This window comes from Notolepis coatsorum, assembly GCF_963971535.1.
Source record: "Notolepis coatsorum genome assembly, chromosome: 3".
Lineage (NCBI taxonomy): Eukaryota > Metazoa > Chordata > Actinopteri > Aulopiformes > Paralepididae > Notolepis > Notolepis coatsorum.
The window spans coordinates 14,360,256-14,385,157 of NC_140167.1; the positions used below are offsets into that span (position 1 = coordinate 14,360,256).

Below are 24,902 nucleotides of genomic sequence, written 5' to 3' on the forward strand. Positions count from 1 at the left end.
CCTCTGTTGTACCTCTGTTGTACCTCTGTTGTACCTCTGTTGTACCTCTGTTGTACCTCTGTTGTACCTCTGTTGTACCTCTGTTGTACCTCTGTTTTACCTCTGTTGTACCTCTGTTGTACCTCTGTTGTACCTCTGTCGTAGCGTAGCCTGAGTGACTGAACCCCTGAGCCCCACTGTTGACTATTGCTCCATGATGGAATGCGGGGCTCGTCAAAATCCCAAGGTTTTGTTTTTGGGCAGAACAACAGAGGGCAGATTACGTGTGAAAGAGGTTATTGCCGAGTCATATGAAGTAATTATTACGATTCTCACGCTGTCGCGTGCTCTTTAAGCTGCTGTGTGGGCCGTTACTCTCAGAACACAATAGCTGACAACATCACCTGTCGGCAAGAACTGACCTCTTCCTAGGCTCCCGGTTTAAGTCGGTATTCAATGTCAAAACAACACAGCATTGTTAGATTCTGTTTCTTTTTGGCGGTGATGTGCACTTTGGACACACTGGGGGGTAACATATGGGTCGCCAGGCATTTTGTTTTACAGCGGCCTACGATATGGGATTACCTCTCAATGCACCATTTGGCAATACCATTATGACTATGACATCACAGAGCAAGCAAACGGTGAATTTCTTTTGGCTAAAGCCTGATTGGACGCGTTGCGCCTTTTACGCCGCACAAACCCACGGTACAGTATATCGGAGCACGAAACGCAACTAATCGAAGTAGTTTTATTCACAAGAGACGGACGGACGGACTGACGGACGGCGCGGCCACACACACCTCACAGCGTGGGTCTGCTGCCCTGGTTGTGCTGAGACTGCTCAATGCTGAGCTCCATTGAGAATAGGTTTAAAGGGCCTGAATGCCTTCTGCTGAGGCAGGGCATCCTCTGGCCACTCTTTGCATGCCCTCTGGTGCATCCCACCAGCCTTTGTGTCACTCAACAATACTACCATGAGATCCCTACAGCCTGGGAGAGGTCATTGTCCGCCGGGGCCAATGGGAATTCGCCAAATAGAGAGACCTTTATGTGCATAACGGTCGTGTGTATGTATGTGTGTGTGTGTTGTGTGTTGTGCGCGTGTGCATTGTAATGCAGAAGTGAATGCATGTTGAGTGCATGTCTTTTTTTTTTCACCTGGTCCTCCCTTTTTTTTTTACGTCTTTTTTTACGTATACCCTGCGACGACGGGAAAAGGGAGACGTCACACGGTCGACGTGGCCAATCAGTGATTAGCTGTTTGGATTTATGCCAGGGTTTTTAGGCTTGTAAGACCTTTACTACAAGTGGCAAAAGCCAGTTGTTTAAAAAAAGAAATCAGGTTGAGACGAAATGCCCTATACACCGTCTGGCTTTTTCTGTGACCGGTTGATCCGGGAACGGGAGAGAAGAGACGGAGAAGGCTCCCTGAGCAAGCCCCTGCGCTTCAGCGGACAGGACTTCGTTACCCTCAAACAGGAATGCCTCCAGAAGAAGGTCCTCTGGGAAGATGACACCTTCACGGCCACCGTGGAGTCCCTGGGCTACAAGGAGCTCGGACACAAGTCCAACAAGGTCAAGAACATCGTCTGGAAGAGACCCAAGGTAGGAGGAGGAGGAGGAGGAGGAGGAGAAGGGGGTGGTGGGGATGGTAGACGGAGGAGGTCACGAAAGGTTTATTAAATAGGGAACGGACACACGTTGTCGTGGAAACGCCACGCGTGGAAATAAGAGGATTTTTCTCTCCTCCGTGAGGGATTATTCTGTGAGAAGTAAATGTTTTTTTTTTTGGGGAGGAGTGACACTTTTTCCTCTGGGGATTTTACACCCGTCGAGCAGCGGGCCGGGCCTTCTGGGACACGTGCACATCCTGGCGCCGTGGATGGAATGGAGTGTTTGTTGTGGATGCGCCACCAAGAAACAAAAAAAGAAATGTTTTCATATTCGCTTGGCTTTCTGAAGTCTATATTACAATACTTTTGTCACGTTGGGATTTAACCAGGGAGTTATAAGATAAGATGATCCTTTATTAATCCCCTTGGGGACATTTGGGTGTCAAAGCAGCATGGGGGGGATACAGGAGGGGGGGGGGGGGGTACAGAGCTTCACAGTCCGATAATATACCGCTGCTGGCGGGACAAAACCTCATAACTCCAAAAACCCAACTTTTCAGCAGATGAAAAAAACGAACACAGATTTGAGGGTGAATAGAGTTAGGAGGTTTAGACAGATGATCGGTTTAATGCTTTCCTATTGTTTAAACTTTGTAAAACCCACACACACATATGGAGGCTGATCTATGGAGTTGATTTATATAAAAATATATATATTAAAAAATGGAGTTATGAGGTTTTGTCCCGCCAGCAGCGATACTATAAGATACAATATAAAAAAGTACAAAATACAAGATAGTACAAGGTAAGTAGGTAGCAACAACAGTAGCAGCAGTGGCGGCACCACAAGTAGCAACAGCAGTAAAGTGAGTGGTGCAGTATGTACAGTATGAACAATATGAAAACGATTAGCTGTGTGGACATATTAACAGTGTAGTATTATAGCAGGACAGAGACTGACTGTATATAAATAAATATGAGCAAATCAATAAATATATTAGTACTGAAGACACTATAGCGGTATGAACAGAATTAACACTGGACAGTATAAACAATATGCGTGTATATATATATACGTATATAACAGAGAATAAGACTAATATGACTGGTATGAGTGTAAAGGAGTATGCCAATTGAGTATGCTATTGTTTATTTCTTTTACCGGTACTTTTTTGTACTGTTTTCTGGCACCTGTAGTTTTATTTATTTATATATTATAAGACAAACAATGATCAAAATCAAAATCAATCGTTGTGTGAGGTTCATGGTGAATTGTGTGCTCCAAACTAAACCAAGTCTGTGTTCATGATTCTGTCTGCAGGAGATCTGTGAGAATCCTCAGTTCATTGTGGGAGGAGCCAGCAGGACAGACATCTGCCAGGGAGATCTCGGTAAATAAACCTTTTCTCCAGCATTATAGTAATAGTAATAACAACAACAACAACAACAACAACTCTATCTAACCTGTTCTTCCGGGAATCAATGTCAGTTTACTTCCAGAATCAGTTTCGGGTCAGTCAGTGCAGGAATCTGTCATCGTTAGAACATTCAGTTCTCAAAATTCTATCTCAACATGTGAGACGGCTCACCTGAAAGGGTTAAATACGTCGGATTGATTGAATTGACCCTGATCCTGGTGTTTATGAACACAGCCCCACCTGCATCAGCTGTAATGAACCAGAGGCTTGTGGAATGATGGAGACTAAGAAAGGGCATCAAGGACATGACATTAGGGCAATATCTTGAGACAATATACAGTAATGTTGTCTCAATCGAGCCAATTGTTCTCATCGCTCCCTCAGATAAAGAACCACGTAATCACGTTTTAGGTTTTGAAGTAGTGGGTGACGTTTTCCAATCTCTTTATCCAAAGATGGCCGGAGGAATGTGTGGTTTTTATTGTTTAAAGATGGCAGAGCTTATGCACATTTTGAGCAGGTTATTATATTTACATTCTAAAATATCCGCCTGAAGGGTTTCAACGGCATTGTTTGTTATTTTATTTGTCCATGTTTATTTTACCATGGAAACCAATGTCAGTCTCCATTGCCTTAAACAGTTGCCCATCTACCATCATCTGAACGGACTGCATTTTAATGGACTGCAAATCGCTTTACAACTTATGCCTCACGTGCACCCATTCACTCTCACATTCACACACCGATGGTGGAGGCGACCGTGCAAGGTGCCAACCTGCTCTTAGGGAGCAGATAGAGGGTTCAGTGTCTCGCTCAAGGACACTTCGACATGCTGCCGGGAGGTGCCGGAATCTAACCGGGAACATTCAGATTACCGGACAACCAGCTCTGTCACCCCCTGAAGTCAGCGATACACAGCTTTGATGAATAACAACGTTCACCGGGTTGCCTCAGTGTATCGCCAACCTTAAAGGTGCTATAGATACAATTTGGATGTAGACTAATAATAATAATAACACAGGGCGGCTGGGTGGCGCAGCGGAGATTGCGCTCGTCACCAATGCAAGAGACTCCGGTCTCGAATCCGGGTGTCCGCATTGCCTCCGGCTTGGACCGACCGTCATACTGGCTCAATTGGCAGAGTCAGCGGGTGGAAGTCGATGGGTGGTAATCTGGACGTTGTGGACAGCGACTCCTACAGGTCGGTTGGGGGACGCCTGCACAGCAGAGACAGGAAATGGCGGGGGCAGTGTGAGCCTCCCACACGTTACACCTCGCCAATGAGAGTCCGCGCTGGCAGGTGAAAAGATGTGACAGGCTGCCTCCTCGTGTATCGGAGGGGACACATGATGCAAGGCTTCTATCCTCCCTACAACCGACCAGTGGGGGGCAACGCATATGCGAGCAACGTTCAAGACAGGGGAGGTGAGAATTGGAAACACGAAATTGGGATGGGAGAAAAATGAAATGAAAATAAGGAGAAAAAGTGGATCAAAAAATAATAACACATCCACAGAGCTTTTTGAAAGGTGGTTTTCATGTTTTGTGTGCATGTATCCCCTCTCCTCTTCCCACTTCCCCACGTGGAATGCACCTGATTGGATGAACACGCTGCTAGTTGAGAGGTCCCTGTTTCTTTGCTCCCATTTTCAAAAAGAAAAGGGCTCATTCGTCAACCTTCTCTATTTCAGTTTAACCTAAAATATGTTTCTGACAACTAGTATAAACTACTTTGACAGTTTGATCTAGTTTGACTGTTTGATCTAGTTTGACAGTTTGATCTGAACTTAGTTTGATTGGTACAGCGTAGGATAATTACAATAGTTATCGTACGTAAGCACAGCATTGTTTTGGTCTGGCATGCCGGCGCTCTAGTGGGACATCTAGTGGCTCTGATGTTACATATAGCAGCTTTAATATGAACATCTAGTGGCTCTGATGTTACCTATAGCACCTTTAGAGGACTCCCAGAGATATGTTTGGATCCTCAGAGGGCTAGTTTGTTCCATAGGCTCAACAGCGAGCCTGCACACCTTTTTACACAGCAAACAACCCCACCGGTTCCCCCACAGAGGTGGCCTCTCCACCCAGCAGCAGTGGCCTCTCCGTATTGTGCTTTCCCTTTCGGAAGGGATTCCAACCAGTAGCACTTCTCATTGTTGTCCTGTGCAGGCAGGGAATAAAGGGGTCAGCGTTTCAACCCCCCCTATAGCCGTTGAAAAAGGTACATTGTCCCCAGTCAAACAACACCCTGGCGCACACCTGGACAATTAAAAAACCACGCATGTCAGCACTCAGGTGTGTTTTAAAAAAAAAAGTCCCGTCAGAAGGACTGAATGTTGGTGTTTTTGTCAGTTGAACAATGGTCCAGGTAGAGGCCCTGATGGCTGTTCTCCTTACTGTGTGGCCCTTTCAGTGCAGGACTAAGTATTCTATTCTAAGAATTTGACAGGTAGACTGACAGGTAGTGATTTAACCATTTTCAGTGCAGGTAGTGATTGTACCCTTGTCAGTGCTGACAGGTAGTGATTGTACCCTTTTCAGTGCATGCCAGGTAATCTGGCTGCTTGTTACAGAGGAAGACCATTTGTTGTGGTTGAAATATAATAGTTTCGTGTTGGGTGACAACAACCTTACTGTGTGGGGGCCCAACACAGCAAATATAGAGGAATATACAAACACTGCTGCTGTTATTGAATACCATAGCTTTCTTTGTGTATGAGACTTAACCCGAAACTGCTCCCGATGAGCAGGTTGGCACCTTGCATGGTTGTCTCTGCCATCGGTGTGTGAATGGGTGAATGTGAGGCATAAGTTGTAAAGCGCTTTGGATAAAAGGGCTATATAATGCAGTCCATTTACCATGGTTGTCTGTGTAGATGACTGCTGTTACTAAACACCATGGTTTTGTCTGTGTAGATGACTGCTGTTACTAAACACCATGGTTCTGTCTGTAGGCGACTGCTGGCTGCTGGCTGCCATCGCCTGTCTGACTCTAAACGAGAAGCTGCTCTACAGAGTCGTCCCACAGGAACAGAGCTTCTCGGAGGGCTATGCCGGCATCTTCCACTTCCAGGTCAGAAACTGACATATTCTCTACAAAAATCGATTTTTTTACCTATAAATGTGAAGTTCCAGCGATTTCAGAGTCTGTCCCTCTTTAAGTATGTAATCAAACAGTGACCTATAGGCAAAAGAGCCTCTCTTGGTATTGCACTTTGTTTACATTTCTTTGTTGTGGTCGGATGCGTGGGTTGGATTTGAACGGTGGGAGTTGCTATCGCTGGCAACACCACCGGCTCTGCCAAGACTCAACACCAACCCACACACATCAGACCAAAAACAAGAAATGTAAACAAAGCGCAATACCAAGAGAGGCTCTTTTGCTTCGAGGTCTCTGCTCGACGGCAACACGGAACCTCTTTTAACCCTTTCACTGCCGTACTACCAAACGGATAACCCAGAAGGTTGACCCCTTTCACTGCCACGCAACAGCAGGTTAACCCTGTCACTGCCACACGACAGAAGGTTAACCCTTTTGTGATAGTCGGTTGTGGTTGTGCGATAGTAAAAGGGTTAACCTTCTGTCGTGTGGCAGTGAAAGGTTTAAGTATTTCATCATCAAAATCATTTCTCTTCCCTCTGACCTCTGACCTCCGCTGCTGTGTCCTCTCTGCAGTTCTGGCGCTATGGCGACTGGGCCGACGTCGTCATTGACGACCGCATCCCCACCTTCAACAACCAGCTGGTGTTCACCAAGTCTGCGGAGAGGAACGAGTTCTGGAGCGCCCTGCTGGAGAAGGCCTACGCCAAGTAGGTGTCATGTTCTACCATCTGTTGGGAGTCTTATCAGAATGAATGAATGAATGAAAACTTTATTTAACAGATTTCAGAATGGGTACAATACAGTACGGCTCAATACACACAATTGTTAACCTTTTCACTGCCACACGACAGAAGGTTGTGTGATAGTAAAGGGTTAACCTTCTGTCGTGTGGCAGTGAAAGGGTTAACCGGCTGTGTTGTGTGGCAGTGAAAGGGTTAACCTTCTGTGTATTGTCGCAGTGAAAGGGTTAACGGTTTTTGGTAGTGCGGCAGTGAAAGGGTTATGGGGATGCAGACCAGAGAAAGACGTTTGTCTTGTTCACATCAGGGTCCCCCATTTTCAATTCATAGTCATCCCCCATTTCATCATCACCTAAACATTCAACATTCAACATAAAAAGATTCTCAAATTCATAAGTTTCCCCAATATGACAAATGCACACAGTACAGTGACAAGAGGACAACTCAACACACGGTGAACAGGCACAACTCAACACACGGTGAACAGGCACAACTCAACACACGGTGAACAGGCACAACTCAACACACGGTGAACAGGCACAACTCAACACACGGTGAACAGGCACAACTCAACACACGGTGAACAGGCACAACTCAACACACGGTGAACAGGCACAACTCAACACACGGTGAACAGGCACAACTCAACACACGGTGAACAGGCACAGCACACAGACAGTAGACGAAGAAGGCGGTAGATTTGGTCGATATGGTAAAGAGAATGATGCTCCACTGGTCTTGTGCATCATGATAGTTTTCTAATCACAGATACCAGGTTAGATAGTGTGCTTTTCTTCATAGACGACAGTAGAATAAGGAACCCACTAATCTGACTATTAGTATTGAATAAATGGGTACTGTGAGTATATTTGTTCTGTTTTGATTTAACATTCAGTCGCAATTTTGACACTTTTTTTGCGCCAGGCATTATCACTTACACGCTCTCTCTCCCCCTCCCCCTCTCTCTCTCTCTCTCTCTCTCTCTCTCTCTCTCTCTCTCTCTCTCTCTCTCTCTCTCTCTCTGCCTGTCTCCCTCTCTCTCTCTGCCTGTCTTTCTCTGTCTCTCTCTCTGTCTCTCTCTCTCTGACTCTCTCTATCTCTCTCCTCTCCTCCGCCAGGCTGCACGGCTCCTACGAGGCCCTGAAGGGAGGCAACACCACCGAGGCCATGGAAGACTTCACCGGAGGAGTGACTGAGTTCTACGAGATGAAGGAGGCTCCCAAGGAGCTCTACAAGATCATGAAGAAGGCTCTGGAGAGGGGCTCCCTCATGGGCTGCTCCATCGACGTGAGTCCCTTCATCCTGACAGGATGTCGCCTCGTTGCTTTAGTTTAATTTCATTTCAAACCTTTATTTAAACTCGAAAAGGCGACTGAGGTTTCCCTCATTTACAGTCACGTCGAGTGTAGGCTACATACAGAGTTAAACAAAAAAAGGCATATAAAATCACAACAATAAGACAAGTACGGATAACAATCAATTAAAACACGCACAACTGAATTGACAAAGGTTGGAGATCAAGGTTTCACTCTGCAACAGAAGGGAGAATCTCAAGCTTTAAGGAGTGTTGGAGTTCATTCCATAAGCTAGAGGGGCATCATAGCAAAATGCAGATTTACCCTGTTCTGAGCAAACTCAGGGGTCCAGCCAGTCACTAGAACGGGTTCCATAGGTCCCAAAATTCCATTCCAATAATGATGTAGTATAAGGAGGTAGCTGAGAAAGTTACTCCCTAAAAGGAGTTACTCTCCATTTAAAAGAATTTCAGAAATGCTTGGTCTGAAAATAAGTCTTCTTTTTGAGGGCGATACAAGGTTTTATATTTGACAGCAGTGATGTACAGACTTAAAGGTTCACTATGCAGTTTGGGGAGAGACATTGTTTGTCGTTTAAATTTGCAGATTTGGCGATTAGCTTACAAAACATATTTACTGTACATGTAATTCTTAGAATTATTCTATCGTATGTAATCATAAATCAAGACGGAATCAACCTCTTTGAATTGGAAATTCAACAGTAACTTCAACAGTAAAATTTGTATGTTTCTTCTATATAAATATATGGTTTATCACCATAACGTTCACTTAAAAGAGCTAAACAAAGCAAAACATAATTCTTCTTTTAAAGTGAGCTATGCTCAGGAAAATGGTCAGGAATAATGTCTCCAGAGTCAGTCAGACAAGAAGATAGATACCAATGTCCTCTCTGTGCGCTAAGTAGAAAGCTATCCAGCTGCAAGCTAACCTACTGTAGCTTAGCACAAATGAATGGAAGCGGATACGGACCGCTAGCCTAGCTTAAAACTCCGGGAGAGGTGTTTTTTGGCCAACAGCTAGGCTAGCTGATCCATATCTGCTTCCATTCATTTGTGCTAAGCTACAGTAGCGCACAGAGAGGACATTGGTTTTGCTAGGCTCTGAGCACATCATTTGACTTATCTTAATATTAGATAGATATAGACAGGAGTTCTATACCTTTTCCTGATCCATTTTTATCCTCAATGTGTTTCCTGTGCCTCCAGTCCCTGGTTCCGGCTCGCTTCGAGACACGAACCGTGACGGGCCTGGTGAAGGGCCACGCCTACTCCGTGACTGCCGTGGAGGAGGTCAGTAAATCAAAACTCTACTTAGCCCACTGCACCTCACTGTATACCTGTGTATATAGCCATAGCTTATGTAGACTGCCTTGTACTGTGTAATGACATGACAATATAAAGTGAATCTAATCTAATCTAAAGGACGCCGATCTGTTGATTTGAGAAACACGGCGCATCGCGCCACAGTTATGTGTGCTTATTTTAACTATGTGGAACTTTGCAGTGTAAACAGTCGCAGCAGAAGGAGTCCAAAGTGCGTCTGGTTCGCCTGAGGAACCCCTGGGGTCAGGTGGAGTGGAACGGTCCTTGGAGCGACAAGTGAGTGACATTCATCAAATGGATTTCAAATGCATTTCACAGACCGAGCACTTCTGTTGAATGTTTCAATATGCACTGTGTGTACGTTCTTATACTCGTTTGAAATGTGTGAACGGCGTAAGTCCCGCCCACTTAAAGGACATGAAGTCCTTATTTTTAGCCCCACTTAATGGTTAATATACCAGCAACCTTGAGTTTGGACAAGAAAAAGAAAATGCAATGTCATTTTGACCCTATGACTATGGTTGTACTATAAATGTATTGATTATCTGTAATGATACCTCTCACACTACTAAACCACTATTACTATACATGTTTTACTATGTTTTAACTATTATATATGTTGTCCAACAGCTCCAAGGAGTGGGGCTCTCTCTCTAAGGCAGAGAAGGAGAAGCTACAGCACCAGAATGCTGAGGACGGAGAGTTCTGGTAAATGGCTGAGTCATTTTATATAAATTATTATTATTATTATTATTAGATTTCTTTTAGCTATACCTATTATTGCTATTGTACCGAATTTGGATATTGTAATTCCCTTACTAAATGATGGACATATTAGAGTTGAATTCCTGTCAACTACTGATATTATTAAACACTGCAACAGAAAATAAACAAGATGAAACCATCTATACTCTATTGATTCTATTTGGAAGAGCAAATGGTTGTGTGGGAAAATCTTACAATGAAATGAAAGAGAGATACATGCGTTATCACGTGTTCCCCATACTCGTAACTTATCGGAACTTAGCCCATACTAATCCTTGGCTTCATTCCTTCACTGCCCGTCCAGGATGTCCTTCGAGGACTTCAAGAAGAACTACACCAAGATCGAGATCTGCAACCTCACCCCCGACGCCCTGGAGGACGACAAGATCCACAAGTGGACGGTGTCTGTGAACGAGGGCCGCTGGGTGAGAGGCTGCTCCGCGGGAGGCTGCAGGAACTACCCAGGTACCAGACAGCACACGCCACGCTCACACACCGGCGGCACCACTCACACGCCACGCTCACACACCGGCTGCACCACTTACACGCCACGCTCACACACCGGCTGCACCACTTACACGCCACGCTCACACACCGGCTGCACCACTCACACGCCACGCTCACACACCGGCCGCACCACTCACACTCACAATCACAATCACAATCAGAGAGGTGACGTCAACGGACAGACAATTACGGTAGAATCAAATAAAAAGGTAGAATGAAATAAAAAGGAATATAAACTGAATTTAAATAGAAGCACAATAGAATAGAATAGAATATATTTATAAAATAAAAAGAGGCCAGGGCTGATCTATCAGATCTATCTATCTATCTATCTATCTATCTATCTATCTATCTATCTATCTATCTATCTATCTATCTATCTATCTATCTATCTATCTATCTATCTATCTATCTATCTATCTATCTATCTATCTATCTATCTATCTATCTATCTAATCTAATTAGAATAAAAATAACAATACAGTGGGATGGAATATTTAGCAAGGCTGTGCAATTGAGCGGTCATGTGCAAGAAGAAGTATGAACAGTGAAGTATGAACAAGTATGAAGTTTGTACACAAGTTTCAAGTTTCTTTATTAGTTGTCATACAGAAGTACAGAATACTTTTATACTTCTTTCTGTTACGCTCCAGAGACTGTGCTAGGCAAAAATAGATAAGTATAAAATAAGTATAGCAAGTATAAAATAGAAGTCAAGTACGTAGACAAACGTGTTCAGTATGTACATATATACAATGTACAATGCAGAGTAGAAGTAACTGAGTTACAATACAATATACTATACAGTGCAAAGCAGAAATGGGATGAGGTACAATTTAGGTATATACACACAGATATATAGTAATACGCGAGGGGGGGGGTGTGTCTTGTATTTCCTATGGATATGAATGCTGAGAAGAAGGTCTAGCTTCTTCTTCTTCACTCAGTCAGAAAACGCTTTCCCGCAGACACGTTCTGGACCAACCCCCAGTACCGGCTGCGGCTGCTGGAGGAGGACGATGACCCCGAGGACAACGAGGTGGCCTGCACCTTCGTCGTGGCGCTGATGCAGAAGAACAGGCGGAAAGAGCGCAAGATGGGAGCCAACCTCTTCACCATCGGATTTGCCATTTATGAGGTGCCCCCGCCCTACTCCCTGTTGTTGACTATTCATAACTCTGTTATTTGGATGGATACATATAGACTAGGGATGCTCGATATTGGCTTTTTTACCGATACCGATATACCGATATTGTCCAACTCTTAATTTCCGATACCGATATATGCAGGGTTTCCCCCCCCCCCCCCAAAAAATGGAATAATTTCAGGTAATTAACATTACATATCTCTTGTTGTGGAATTAACACAACATTATGCATACTTTTGACAATAAATAAAATCAGAATTTGTTCTTACTTGCTTGCCTGGGTAAATAAAGGTTATAGAATGTAAAAAAAAAAAATTGTAATTTCTTTTTTTTTTAAACCGATACCGATATTTTCCGATATCACATTTGAATGCCGATATCGGCCGATAATATCGGTAGGCCGCCATGCTAGCGATCTAAAAACAATCAATCCATGCCAACGCTAGATTATGTAAAAGGTGAAAGACTCACACTCGCAGCCATGCTGATTTGGCAAAATGACATCCAGCCGTTTTTCGTTTTTAAACAACTTTTAGTTCAGGGGAGTGTCATGGTTTCTCCATAGAGCCCCGCCGTATTCTTTTAGCGCAGCGGTTCGCGCAGGTGCGAGGCAACTTAGTCACGTGACTCAGTTGGTATTGCTGATTGGCTCGAACGCGGTATGTTTGTAGACAGCGAACAGGTCTATAGTGCTGTGGACAGATGTTTTAGACTAGCGCTGGGCAGCAGAGTGGTATGAACTGAAATTCATATGACCGTATGTTATCACGCGATAAATTAAACTATGACTCACTTTTTTTTAACACCAGCGTACAAATAGCACATTCTCCATCCTGTTGGCCCTCTTGTTTGTAATGTTCATCTGTCAACATGTGATTTGGTTGTCACACATTCAGTTGAATTAAAGGGGCACAAAATGAAACAGCCTGCTCACTGGAGAAATGCATTGAAGCTATGATACACATATGGGTCAAATTAGGACTGTAAGAGATGAATCATTTTGGTATCAGGGAATCTTCCATTTATCGCCCAGCCCTATAGCAGAGTCAACTTTTCAAGGGAATTTTTGTTATTTAGGTGAAATGAAGGAGCATTTTATATAATCTTTACAGTATGGACATGGTATATGGTCAGATCTGTTACTTTTACCGAACAATATAGACTTAGACCATTAGTTCAGGGCCACTGGACAAAGATGATGGAGATTATAATCCAGAGATGTAACAGTAGCATTGGTTTGATTCTATGACATGTTACACGTGGCTCCTGGTAGCAGAATTTAGTATTATGGAAATTCTCCCAATACAAGCACCCTGTTTTCCGATAGCAATATTGTTTTCAGTGCATCCTTATCGGATACTCTTGACATCATCATAACAGCAGTATACTTCCTGTTTTGGTTTAGCCTCCTCCTAACACTGTCTCTGTCTGTCCGCAGGTGCCAAAGGAGGTAAGGAGGGGTCGAGGAAACACTGGCCTCGGAGGAACTGTTTGCAAGTTATTTCATGCTCCGCACCGTTCCCGTTTGTGTTTGACGTTGACCATCCATATTTTCCATTTTGATTATTTGATTATTTGTCAGTCTATCAGTCTTATGAGGACTGCAAAGATAACAACAATCAGTCACAATATTCTTTATTTCTCTCCTCCCACCCATCCACTCCTCCCCCTCCCTCCCTCCCTCCCTCCTCCTCCCCCTCCCTCCCTCCCTCCCTCCCTCCCTCCCTCCCTCCCCTCCTCCCTGCCTCCCTCCTCCTCCCCCTCCCTCCCTCCCTCCCTCCCTCCCTCCCTCCCTCCCTCCCTCCTCCCTCCCCCCCCCCCCCCCCCCCCCCCCCAGATGCATGGGAACAAACAGCACATGCAGAAGGACTTCTTCCTCTTCAACTCCTCCAAGGCGCGCTGCAAGTCCTACATCAACCTGCGCGAGGTCACCCAGCGCTTCCGCCTCAGCCCCGGGGAGTACGTCATCGTGCCCTCCACCTACGAGCCGCACCAGGAGGGGGAGTTCATCCTGCGGGTCTTCTCCGAAAAGAGGAACACCTCAGAGTGAGTGTGGGCGAGGGAGAGCAGGGTGGTGTGTGTCCTGAGATTAGCAGCGAGGGTGGCGGGTGGCGGGTGGCGGAATGTGGCAGGAACGTGTACAGAATTGTCCCTGTTTAGAATAGCATTAGCAGATATCAGATATTCATTTCATTCTTCGTTGTACGTTATTGTTACGTGTGATAATATGCTTAGTAGTGTTGTTCAGTTATTAAGTCTAGAGATGTTATCCAGCTTTATAAGTTACAGTATCTGTCCTTTTGTACTACAGTAGGGGTTATATAATGTGGGTTTTCTGTGTGTACTTTGGGGTTGGGGTTGTTGTGTGTGTGGGGGGGGGTTATGTTGGGGGATTGTGGGTGGGGGTCAAACCACCAAGGACAAACAATTTTAACGGCGATTTGATTCGTAGAGCTGGAAGAAATCGGCCCCAGTTCGAAGCTGTTATGGAATCTTTTTTAGGACAAGCGACTTCAGATTCGGGCACGCTCCGGTAAACATTACCTTTCAGTGTATTAATTACCCCCTGCTCCAACACCAATAACACCATCCCCTGGCGCCCGTGGAGGATGAGGCGGCGTGCGGGACATGCTGCTCTCTGATGGACTGCAACCTGAAGCAGAAAACGGACTGAACCTAGCGGAGGAGCGGACAGCACATCAAACACAAGAACCCTCTTGGCCATTTTTATATACACTTTTTTTTTTTATTGGCTTTGGAGCAGTTTCAGATAAGGGCTTCACCCGTGAGAAATGTTGCCATTATAATGTGAAGAGAGAATCTACCACCATGTAAATAACGCCACCGTCAGAGATGGCAGGTAGATCCATATAGCCATGGACTTTCAACTGAATTGATACAAAAAGCCCATCTAGTACAAAAAGAGCAAGACCGAGAAGACAAAACAACACTATGTTTTCAAGAGGAAAACTAATTTCAGATGGAAGAAACAACAGGTGGTATTTAACTAACATTTCATTCACAGCTAACTATGACATGGTAAGAGTGTGTGGTCTGATTGGTCATTCAAGTCATTGATATGGGTATGGGACCATAAGCCTTTTGAAACTGTGTAATTGTATATTTAAATGCCATATATTTTTATAGATGAGTTAGACAATGTATTAAGACAAATTCTCTAACCAATGAAATCAACATGTTATCTTAAGTTTCTGTGACGGTAATCAGATGAAATGATTAGTCAGTTGGTTGTCTGTTGCAGAGTGTTTGGCTGTTCAGGAGTGTAATAGGTACAGTAGGCTTATGGTCCATATAAGATGAGGCTCTGTAGTTGGAACCATGTTGACTGCTGTTTGTTGGTCTTCACCCAGGGAGATAGAGAACAGGATCGAGGCCGACCATCCAGTGGTGAGTTCTCATCTTCTGTCCCTTCCATCTCCCATCATTTTATAAATGTATTCTGGTATATATATACAGAATATGATTGATTTTCAACATGAGCAACATGCCACATGACAAAGAAATGAATAAAAAACGACAAACCAAATTAAAGTATGGAAGACCTTGTACACTTTCATTTCATGTAAGAAACTGAAAAACATTTTATGACCAAATGTCTAAATTGTCTTTATAATCTAAAGGATGTTGAAAAGTACACAGACCCATGGTTTTGCATCATGTTCCTACCAGTGTCCCTGTCAGCCCAAACATGATTTGCGCCCTGTTTTTTCATGAACTCTTTCTCACCGATCTCACATGTGAGATTAGAATGTTGAGAACTGAACAAAAATTCTAAAGATGATGCCACGATGGCTGGCGCCCATCGAAAGCTTGTACCGTAGCTCTCAAGAACCCCCAAATAGAATTCTTAGAAAACATTCCAACAACCCCGAACATTCCAACAACCCCGAATAAAGGAATACCTTATCACCTGTGAGGGTCCATGCCATTACTTCAAGTTGCCAACCAAATGGACTTTATATCCATGGAAGATGGAATTTTCAATTGCACTTCCTGAACATAAAATAATCCCTTTCTAATAATGCAGAAGGAATGAGTGTACAAAATTTAATGGAAAAAAAGGAAGTATTTATCTGCCTCTCAGACACTCTCTTTCTCTCCCCATCTTCCCTCTCTTTCTTCTTCTTTGTGGTCCCGTGATCTCTCAGCCGGCACCAGCCTCGGCGGGCGAGGAGAGCGAAGAGGACCAGCAGTTCCGGACCATCTTTCAGGAGATAGCCGGGGAAGTGAGTAGTGGGAGACCGGGGAGCGCTTGGGGGAGTGTGAGTATAGGGCTGAGCAATATGTCAATATTTTTATGTTTTTTTTATTTGATTTCTTCTTTCATTTTTCTAATGCTGTGAATAATCTTTTGTCTGAATTAATGCTATTGAGTCAGATTTCTCACAAAATGATTTCTGAAATCTTTGATAATGTCACTTGAACATTTTATAATGTATTACACTTTCCATTACCATACGGTCCAATATGATGAAGATATACTGGGTTATCTAATGTCATTTTCCATACCCAAGTAGATATTGTGATATGTATTGATACTGAAAAAGTCCTTCTGAATATTGGGATTATTCCCCCCCATATTGCCATATTTATGTTCCTCTTTTCCTGTGATGATACTTTATTGCATTCGTAAGGCTTCAGCTAACAATTCAAAGCACAGAACCAAAGTGGTAACAAGGGGCAGCCTAATCGTGTTCCCAAAGTAAATTGGGGTGAATATTTATACAAATACTGATATAAATTGTTTATGTTAAGAGGCTCTATTCAAATAGAGTCCTTATTGTGGGGATACTGGCTTAATAAAACAAACCAGTACTGTTGCCATGTGGGGATGCCTGTGATCCATTATGGGCCATATAGATCAGTGATTAGTTTATGAAACACTGATATCTACAGATGTTTTATTGTTACCATGGACAGAGGACGACGAGCATATCAAACAGGCTCTCACGCAGAATTTTGCAAAACCATTTAAATGTTTTCATGTTGTCATGTATGTATAGTGTGAGATTTGTCGGGGTGTGTACAGTAGGTATAATGGTGTCGTGTGAATGCATTCTCGTTCTGAAAATGTGATGCTAAACCATGAAGATATTGTCATGTCATTGTGATGGGTGGATTGTGCAAATTGGATATAGAGTTTTTTGGATATAATGAGTAGTGTGGTAAGATGGAGTTTGCATGTTGTCATGGCATGGGGGAATATATTAGTATATTAAATGTCTATCTTTATACCCTTTAACCTAGGGTGGTGTTTACTTAAGCTCTTACTCTCCGCCCCTCTTGCTCACTCACAGGAAATGGAAATCACAGCCAACGAACTAAAGAATGTCCTCAACAGAGTGATTACCAAACGTGAGTTCGGTAATCACTCTCTTTCTCCTCTCCCTCACCCTTTCTATCTATCTATCTATCTATCTATCTATCTATCTATCTATCTATCTATCTATCTATCTATCTATCTATCTATCTATCTATCTATCTATCTATCTATCTATCTATCTATCTATCTATCTATCTATCTATCTATCTATCTATCTATCTATCTATCTATCTATATCTATCTATCTATCTCAGTATTGTATCGTCTGCGTAACATTTTACCTTTTTCTTTTATTACACAATCAAAACGTGTTAAGACGTTCTCTCTTACCCTCTCTCTGTCTCTCTCTCCCCTCCTCCAGACAAGGACCTTAACTCAGAAGGCTTCAGCCTGGATTGTTGCAGGAGCATGATTGCCCTCATGGACGTATCCTTTGTATCGAGTCATCGGGCTAGCTGCGTTGTTGGTAGAGTACACAACCTGCTGAGACCCCCATGTCGGGTCTATGATGGACAGTAAAACGCCCTCGTCAATGAATACGTTTACATGCACACACTCATAGCACATACATTATTATTAGTAGTATTATTATTATCATGGATGTGTTTACATGCACACTCAGCCCATTATTACTATTATTATTATTCGGGACAGTCAAGTATTCTATTTTGTTCTGTATTGTGTTTTCAATAACTAGCATAAGCCTGTATTATGATTTCGAGAGACCGGAATAATTGACTTTATCATCATCAACCTTTATTTATTCTCGAAAATACAATTGAGGTCACCCTCATTTTCAATGTCGTCGAGACTTTACAGACATTTCAATGCACACATTTCTACAATCTAACAATAATAAATATGAATAACTATCTATATAGTACTCTTCACACATGGACCGCAGTCCAGAGTGCACCACAGCAAATAGTATAAAATTAACATAGGCATAAAATCAGCACACAAATTGACAAAATAAAAAAAAACAATGCATAAATTGCACACATAAGAATAGGTATAAAAGACAATAAAAGTAGTGCAATGTAAACATGCAGACTTAAGAATAGGCATAAAATAAGTACAATAGTACAATGTCGCTCGAAGGCATGTGAACCCCCCCCAAACACCCCACACATCAATCCCTACCACATCCCCATCCAATATCCTAATAATATAAACTGAGATACCACAGCATAGACAGTATATCCCATTCACTGTTGGCTTTCGCAAGTCTGTGTGGTCTCAGTTTTTCCGGCAGTGATATTCAGAATGTTCTGTTCACTTGTGTATATACAGGGACACAGGGATAATTGTGTGCAGAACACGCGGCAGCTTTGACTGACAGTCTGGAACATGTTCTATTGAAAACATCCCTTTGACTGAAGCGGATGCTGCTGGCATGTGATTGGTCAACACTGTCACAGAGATCAACCCCCAGTCAGTTCCTGACACCGGCTCCACTTTAACCCTTTCGCTACCACACTACGGAAGGTTAACCCTTTCACTACCAGTGAAAGGGTTAACCTTCTGTAGTGTGGTTGTGAAAGGGTTAGACCTTTGGTAGTGTGGTAGTGAAAGGGTTCATGTCCGACTCCGGTCTCTCTTTCTGCTTCAAAAGACTGGGGTTTAGGTTTCTCTGCATATAAACACACTCATGTTATTAAAGGAACACGCCAACATTATGGGAAACACACATTATACCGTCTTCTCTAGAGTCAGACAAGAAGATAAGATACTAGCTTGCAGCCAGATAGCTTTCTATTGAACACACAGAGAGGAAATTGGTATCTATCTTGTCTGACTCTGGAGAAGATGGTAAGCACATTTCCCATAATGTTGGCGTGTTCCTTTAAGATGTTATTAACCAGTCCAGGTTTAAACCAGGCTTTTTTCCCCCTTTCTTTGCTGACATGATGTGATACACGTGATTGTGGTCTTAACTGCCTCTGTTTAGATGGATGGGACAGGTAGACTCAATCTGCAGGAGTTCAGACATCTGTGGAACAAGATAAAACTGTGGCAGGTGTGAATGCTGCTCTCACTCTCCCCCTCTCTCTTTCTATATATATATAATTTATATCCCTCTCTCACTTCCTCTCTCTCTTCACCCACCCTCTTTTCTTGATCTTCCAATCAAAACTGTTGCTTAATGAAAACAACAACACTCATTTCTAAACTTAAAGGTGCTATAAATTGCATTTTTATGTGGAGTAATCATTTGGAAAATAATTGATTAATGAATTTATCATTTAAAAAATGTTGGCGGGTGCAAAATATAAAAATGGTTGTTTACATGTCACATGCATGTATCCCCTCCCTGCTTCCCATTTCCCCACGTGTGGAACGCACCCGATTGGATAAATGACATGCTGGCACTCTAGTGTGACATGTTAATCTATAGCACCTTTCAAAAGTAACGTATTGTTTTTGTCGTTTGAAGGCTTCAGTTAAATTCACAAGTGGCGTCACATTCACACATGCTCTCTTCCAGGGAATCTTTGCAGATTATAACGCAGACCAGACCGGCAGCATCAACAGTTATGAGATGCGGAACGCCGTCAATGATGCAGGTAATAAAACTACTACAAAGACACAGAATCCTCCCAAATGTTTGATACAATATTAAACTACTATACTTGAAGAGTTTTGTTTAAAATAAATAAATAAATCAATACAATTGTGACAAAATGATCACTGGCAGGAAAGTACAAATTTAGCATGGCGTATCTTGTACGTTTGAATCTTTATACATTTGCTTGTGCCATTTACAGTGGGTATAATCATCTATATATATATTTTTTTATATTGAACATTAAGTAACAATGCTCCTGGATGGGACCTATGACTTGTTTAGAACGAAATCCTTTGTTTTTAGATGGTACGTTCAGCCAGTCGATGCATGAGAAACCTATGCGATTCATTGAGAGTTCTGTGTGCTGCAGAGATGACTTCACACTCTTCCCTTAATGTTCTCGTCACTGTACAGTCATGCGTCTTGTGTTCCGTTCAGGCTTCCGACTCAACAATCAGCTGTATGACATCATCACCATGCGCTACGCAAACGAGAACATGAACATCGACTTTGACAGCTTCATCAGCTGTCTGGTGCGACTGGAAGCCATGTTCAGTAAGTCTGGGGACGGGGCCCGGAGGGAAGGGGTGTCGTCTGGGCACGGGGCCCGGAGGGAAGGGGTGTCGTCTGGGCACAGGGCCCGGAGGGAAGGGGTGTCATCTGGGCACGGGGCCCGGAGGGAAGGGGTGTCGGTGTGTCGCCAAAGAACGGTACTGGTACCGATACTGGCATTTAGCCGGGTTATCCCACTAGAGGGCGCCCTTTGGAGCAAAAAAACCCTGTCTCTCAGGGGACAGACATGAATATAGAATAGAATAGAATAGAAATCCTTTATTAATCCCAAGGGAAATTCGGCACTACATATCGCTCAAATTGAACAATAAACATTTAGGTAGTTAATAGGACGACTAAAATAAGAATAAGAATATAATAATATAAGAAAAATAAGAATAAAATAGAATAAAGAATAAAATACGGTCTGGGATATACATTCTGGTATGTATATATATTCTAAAATCTTAAATATAAACCATACAGCCAAATATATACAGAAATATACAGTAAAATGTACAGTAATAAGAGTCAAAATGTAAAGTGGTAAAAATAAGTGTCCAGGAAAATTGTGAGAAGTGTAAAATTGTAAAGTGTCCAGGAAGATTTCGCCAGGCTGTACCGTCACCCTGTGCTCAGTGAGCTATAGGGTGGTCTGGGACAGGGGACATGCTCTCCTGGGAAGAATATTTGTCCAAAAAAGGCGCTGTTATACTAATTTCTAGCGCCTTTTGCTAAAAGATATCTGACAAAATTGGGGCCCCTGTACTTTAAACAGTATTATTTATTTTACCTTTATTTTACCAGGTAGTCACTTGAGATCAAAGATCTCTTTTTCGAGCAAGACCTGGCCAAAATGGCAGCAAAACAAAAACAACATACAAATACACAAAACACAGACAGAGACATAAAAGGCAAAGTGGGGCAAGGGGATACATTTGAGCTGCAGCAAACAAGATTGAATGGGATTGGGGGGAGATTGGAGCGGGTAGGGTAAAAAAAGGTAGAAAGAGGATGGAAGGTGAGGCTTTGCAGGAGGTTGCTGGGGAGAGAAGGTCAAGTTAAAAATATAAAATATAACACCACATTATGCAGTGAAGCATCGACATTCTCTCTCTTCTTTAAAATGCCCTTAATTTGAACTTTAAAATCAGATATGGTAGTGAGGGCCTGCAGTTTCAAAGTTATTTGAAGTATGCTGTGGCCCCTTCAATTAAAACCATGCTTGCATGGGCATATATATTAAGATAAGATAAGATATTCCTTTATTGATCCCCTTGGGGAAATTCAGGCATCATGGGGGAGGGGAGGTACAGGTAGTAGGATACATGGTACAGGTCATAGAATTATAGTACAGTGGAGAAGTACAGAGATACAAATAGAATAAAAAGGCAGTGTAAACAATATAACAATTGTAATTAGTGAAATGAGGCAATTCATATACACAAGAATCCTGGGGCCTAACTCTGGTCTAACTTTGTATTGTGTATCAAAACTACGTTATCTCAAGGGAATCCATTTAAGTATGAATTCATAGTCATATGTCTTTTTCTTTTCCAGCATTTATGGGGTTACTAGGCCAGTCAAATCCATTAGAGTTCAGTTTTGTTTGGCTGTTTGACTCCACAAGTGGTTTGGATTGACTTTACAACTGCAAATACATGGGCTGTCCAAAATAAGTTCTAAACTGTTATGTTATGCTTAAGGATGTTCGATATTATCGGCCGATATTGGCATCAAAATGTAATATCGGAAAATATTGGTATCGGGTTAAATTTTATTTTTATTTACCCAGGCAAGCAAGTAAGAACAAATTCTTATTTTATTTATTGTCAAAAGTATGCATAATGTTGTGTTAATTCCACAACAAGAGACATGTAATGTTAATTACCTTTGGGGGGGGGAAACCGTGCATATATCGGTATCGGTTGATATCGGTATCGGAAATTAAGAGTTGGACAATATCGGTATCGGTAAAAAAGCCAATATCGAACATCCCTAGTTATGCTGTTATGTTGATTCTTCAGTACAAGGGTTCAAATGTACCATTGGTGTGGAGTTCTCCATACATTCCATTAGATTCAAATGTATTGTCATTACACAGCACAAGTACAGTACAATGAAAATAAGTTTGGCATCCAACCAGAGTGCAAATGTAATATACAATGTATAGTAAAATAGTAATATACAATCTACAGGTGATTAAACTGGGTATACAATATATAAATGAGTACTACTGAGTAATAGTGCTAATCAGATGCATGTACAGAGTTGTAGTATTAATATGTACGGTGATACAGGTATAAAGACATTATGGTAGTGAGTCATACTGGCCAGCAGCGTACGATGACTGAACACCCCAGCTGCTGTGTAATGTTAACTTAATAATAATAATTAATTTGATTTATATAGCGCTTTTCAATAACCCAAAGACGCTGACAATAAGCAAGACAAAGAACAGAGAAACATAGAACCACACAGGGAAACAAGCAACAGTATGACAACACAAGACATAAAACCACGAGTAATAAGCAACAAATACAAAAGCCAGTAGGGGAACAACCAGGGAAGTAAGGAAACCGAGGGGAGGGAGGGGCAGGAGACGGAGAGAAAGTAGGGAAGAAGGGGAAAGGGAGGTGGTAGGTTGGAAGAGGGTGGTTATGGGTAGGGAAGGTTGTATGCTTGGGCCTTGGGAGAACAGGTAGGCTTTGAGTCTGGATTTAATGTTGTGGTTTTATTTTCTTAACAGGGGCATTCCAGGCTTTTGATCAGGATGGAGATGGCACAATCAGACTTAGTGTCCTGGAGGTAAGTGCTCTGACCACACGGAAGCTAGGAGCTCTTTTCACCTCACGTCCATGTGACCTCACTAAGGGGCATTTGTATCCTCGGTTTGTATATTTTACACATTTGAATAATTAATTAGTAAGTATGCGTACAATTGCAAACTGGCAAAGGGACATAAACATTGCAAATTAGATTAGATTAAAATGTGTTGTCATTATACAACACAAGTACAGTACAACGAAAAGAAGGAATCCAACCAGAGTGCAAATGTAACAGTAAAGTGCAATAGTGTAATGTACAGGTGATTAAGCTGGGTATACAATATATATAAATGTGTACTACTGACTAATAGTGCTAATCAGATGTACAGAGCTGTAGTATTAATATGTACAGTGATTCAGGTATATAAAGACAGTATGGTAGTAAGTCATACTGGCCAGCAGTGTAACTAGCATGCGGTCAGGTGTTAAGAGCTAGACCTGCCGGTTACTCAGTTTATAACTCGGTTGAAGCAGACAACACAGTCGACACGCCCTCTTTACATGATCCTCCAATCGCAACTGTCGCAGTTGTGATTGGAGGATCAAGAAAAGAGGGCAGGGGTTTGAGATAGGTCAATTAGGCTGACCACATCAAGGTTACAGGAAATTGCAACGTCTCCTCCACGCTGTGCGGCTGCCAATAACTGATACTAATCAATAGATACTGAACAATACGGTTTGGCTCTCCTCCTAGTGAGACCAGCTATCTGAAACCAGCCCATGTACATAACCCAGCTTACACCTGCAGCCACCTCTAGTGTCAGAAGCCCCCTTAGTGATTTTGTTTTGCAATGGACCCTACAGCCTTCAGCTCTCAATATGCAGACGCCATGTAATTAAATGTAAAGTGTATTCCATCTTAGGCGTATGGTCTCACATGCAATATTAGAATTGTGAGAACCGGGGCGGCTGATTGGCGCAGTGGGCAAGGCGCTCGCCAATAACGCAGGATAAGCTGGGTTCGAGCCCAGCTCTCGGCGTTGCTACCGGCTGGCCGGTCGTTCATACTAACACAATTGGCAAGTGTTAGAGGGTGGGAAAGTGGGTGGGGATTGGACGTTGTGGACAGCGACTCCTACAGGTCGGTTTGGTGACGCCGGTGCGGCAGAAGCAGGAAGTAGCGGGGCCAGCGTGAGCCTCCCACGCGTTACTCCTCGCCACTGAGAGTTCGTGCTGCTGCGGTGAAAAGATGCGACAGGCTGCCTCCTCGTGTACCGGAGGGGACACGTGATGCATGGCTTCTGTCCTCACTACAGCCGACCAGTGGGAGGCATAGTCTAGCAACGTTCAAGACAGGGGAGGGAAGAATTGGATACTACGAAATTGGGATGGGAGAAAAATAGAAAATGGGGAGAAAAAGTGGATACAAAAAAAACCGAACATTCTAACAGTGATGTCACAATGGCAAACGAAAAAAAAAAAGCTATACCTGAAAGGATAAAATGTAAAGCTATACCTGAAAGGATAAAACGTAAAGCTATACCTTGAACGGGTTGAAATTAACGGATGTGAACGTCTCCTCTCTTGTTGTGCAGTGGCTCCAGTTGACCATGTACGCCTAAGAAAAGCCCATCTTCTCAGGTGAGCTCCACTCCATGCGAGGACCAGAACTACCAGCCTTTACCTCATTACTCCCCGTGCCAGACCACCATTAGCTCCCATCCACCTCCCTCCACTCTCTCCCTGTTCCATC

The 24,902-nt window shown here is 42.9% G+C and overlaps 1 protein-coding gene across 1 annotated transcript; it reads left to right on the forward strand.

Moving 5' to 3' along the window:
* Nucleotides 1-1,335: 1,335 nt before the first annotated feature.
* On the forward strand, nt 1,336-24,837 carry capn3a (calpain 3a, (p94); the record flags this gene model as incomplete). The annotated part of the gene is made up of 21 exons (XM_084310681.1): nt 1,336-1,587; nt 2,917-2,986; nt 5,971-6,089; nt 6,693-6,826; nt 7,978-8,146; nt 9,381-9,464; nt 9,679-9,773; nt 10,128-10,205; nt 10,567-10,727; nt 11,738-11,907; nt 13,355-13,366; nt 13,754-13,962; nt 15,288-15,324; nt 16,086-16,163; nt 17,235-17,292; nt 17,622-17,686; nt 19,212-19,280; nt 19,749-19,827; nt 20,268-20,384; nt 23,131-23,189; nt 24,745-24,837. The coding sequence occupies 21 exons, from the start codon at nt 1,336-1,338 to the stop codon at nt 24,769-24,771; spliced, it is 2,142 nt and encodes a 713-aa protein (XP_084166807.1). The 3' UTR covers nt 24,772-24,837.
* Between the last annotated feature and the right edge of the window lie 65 nt (nt 24,838-24,902).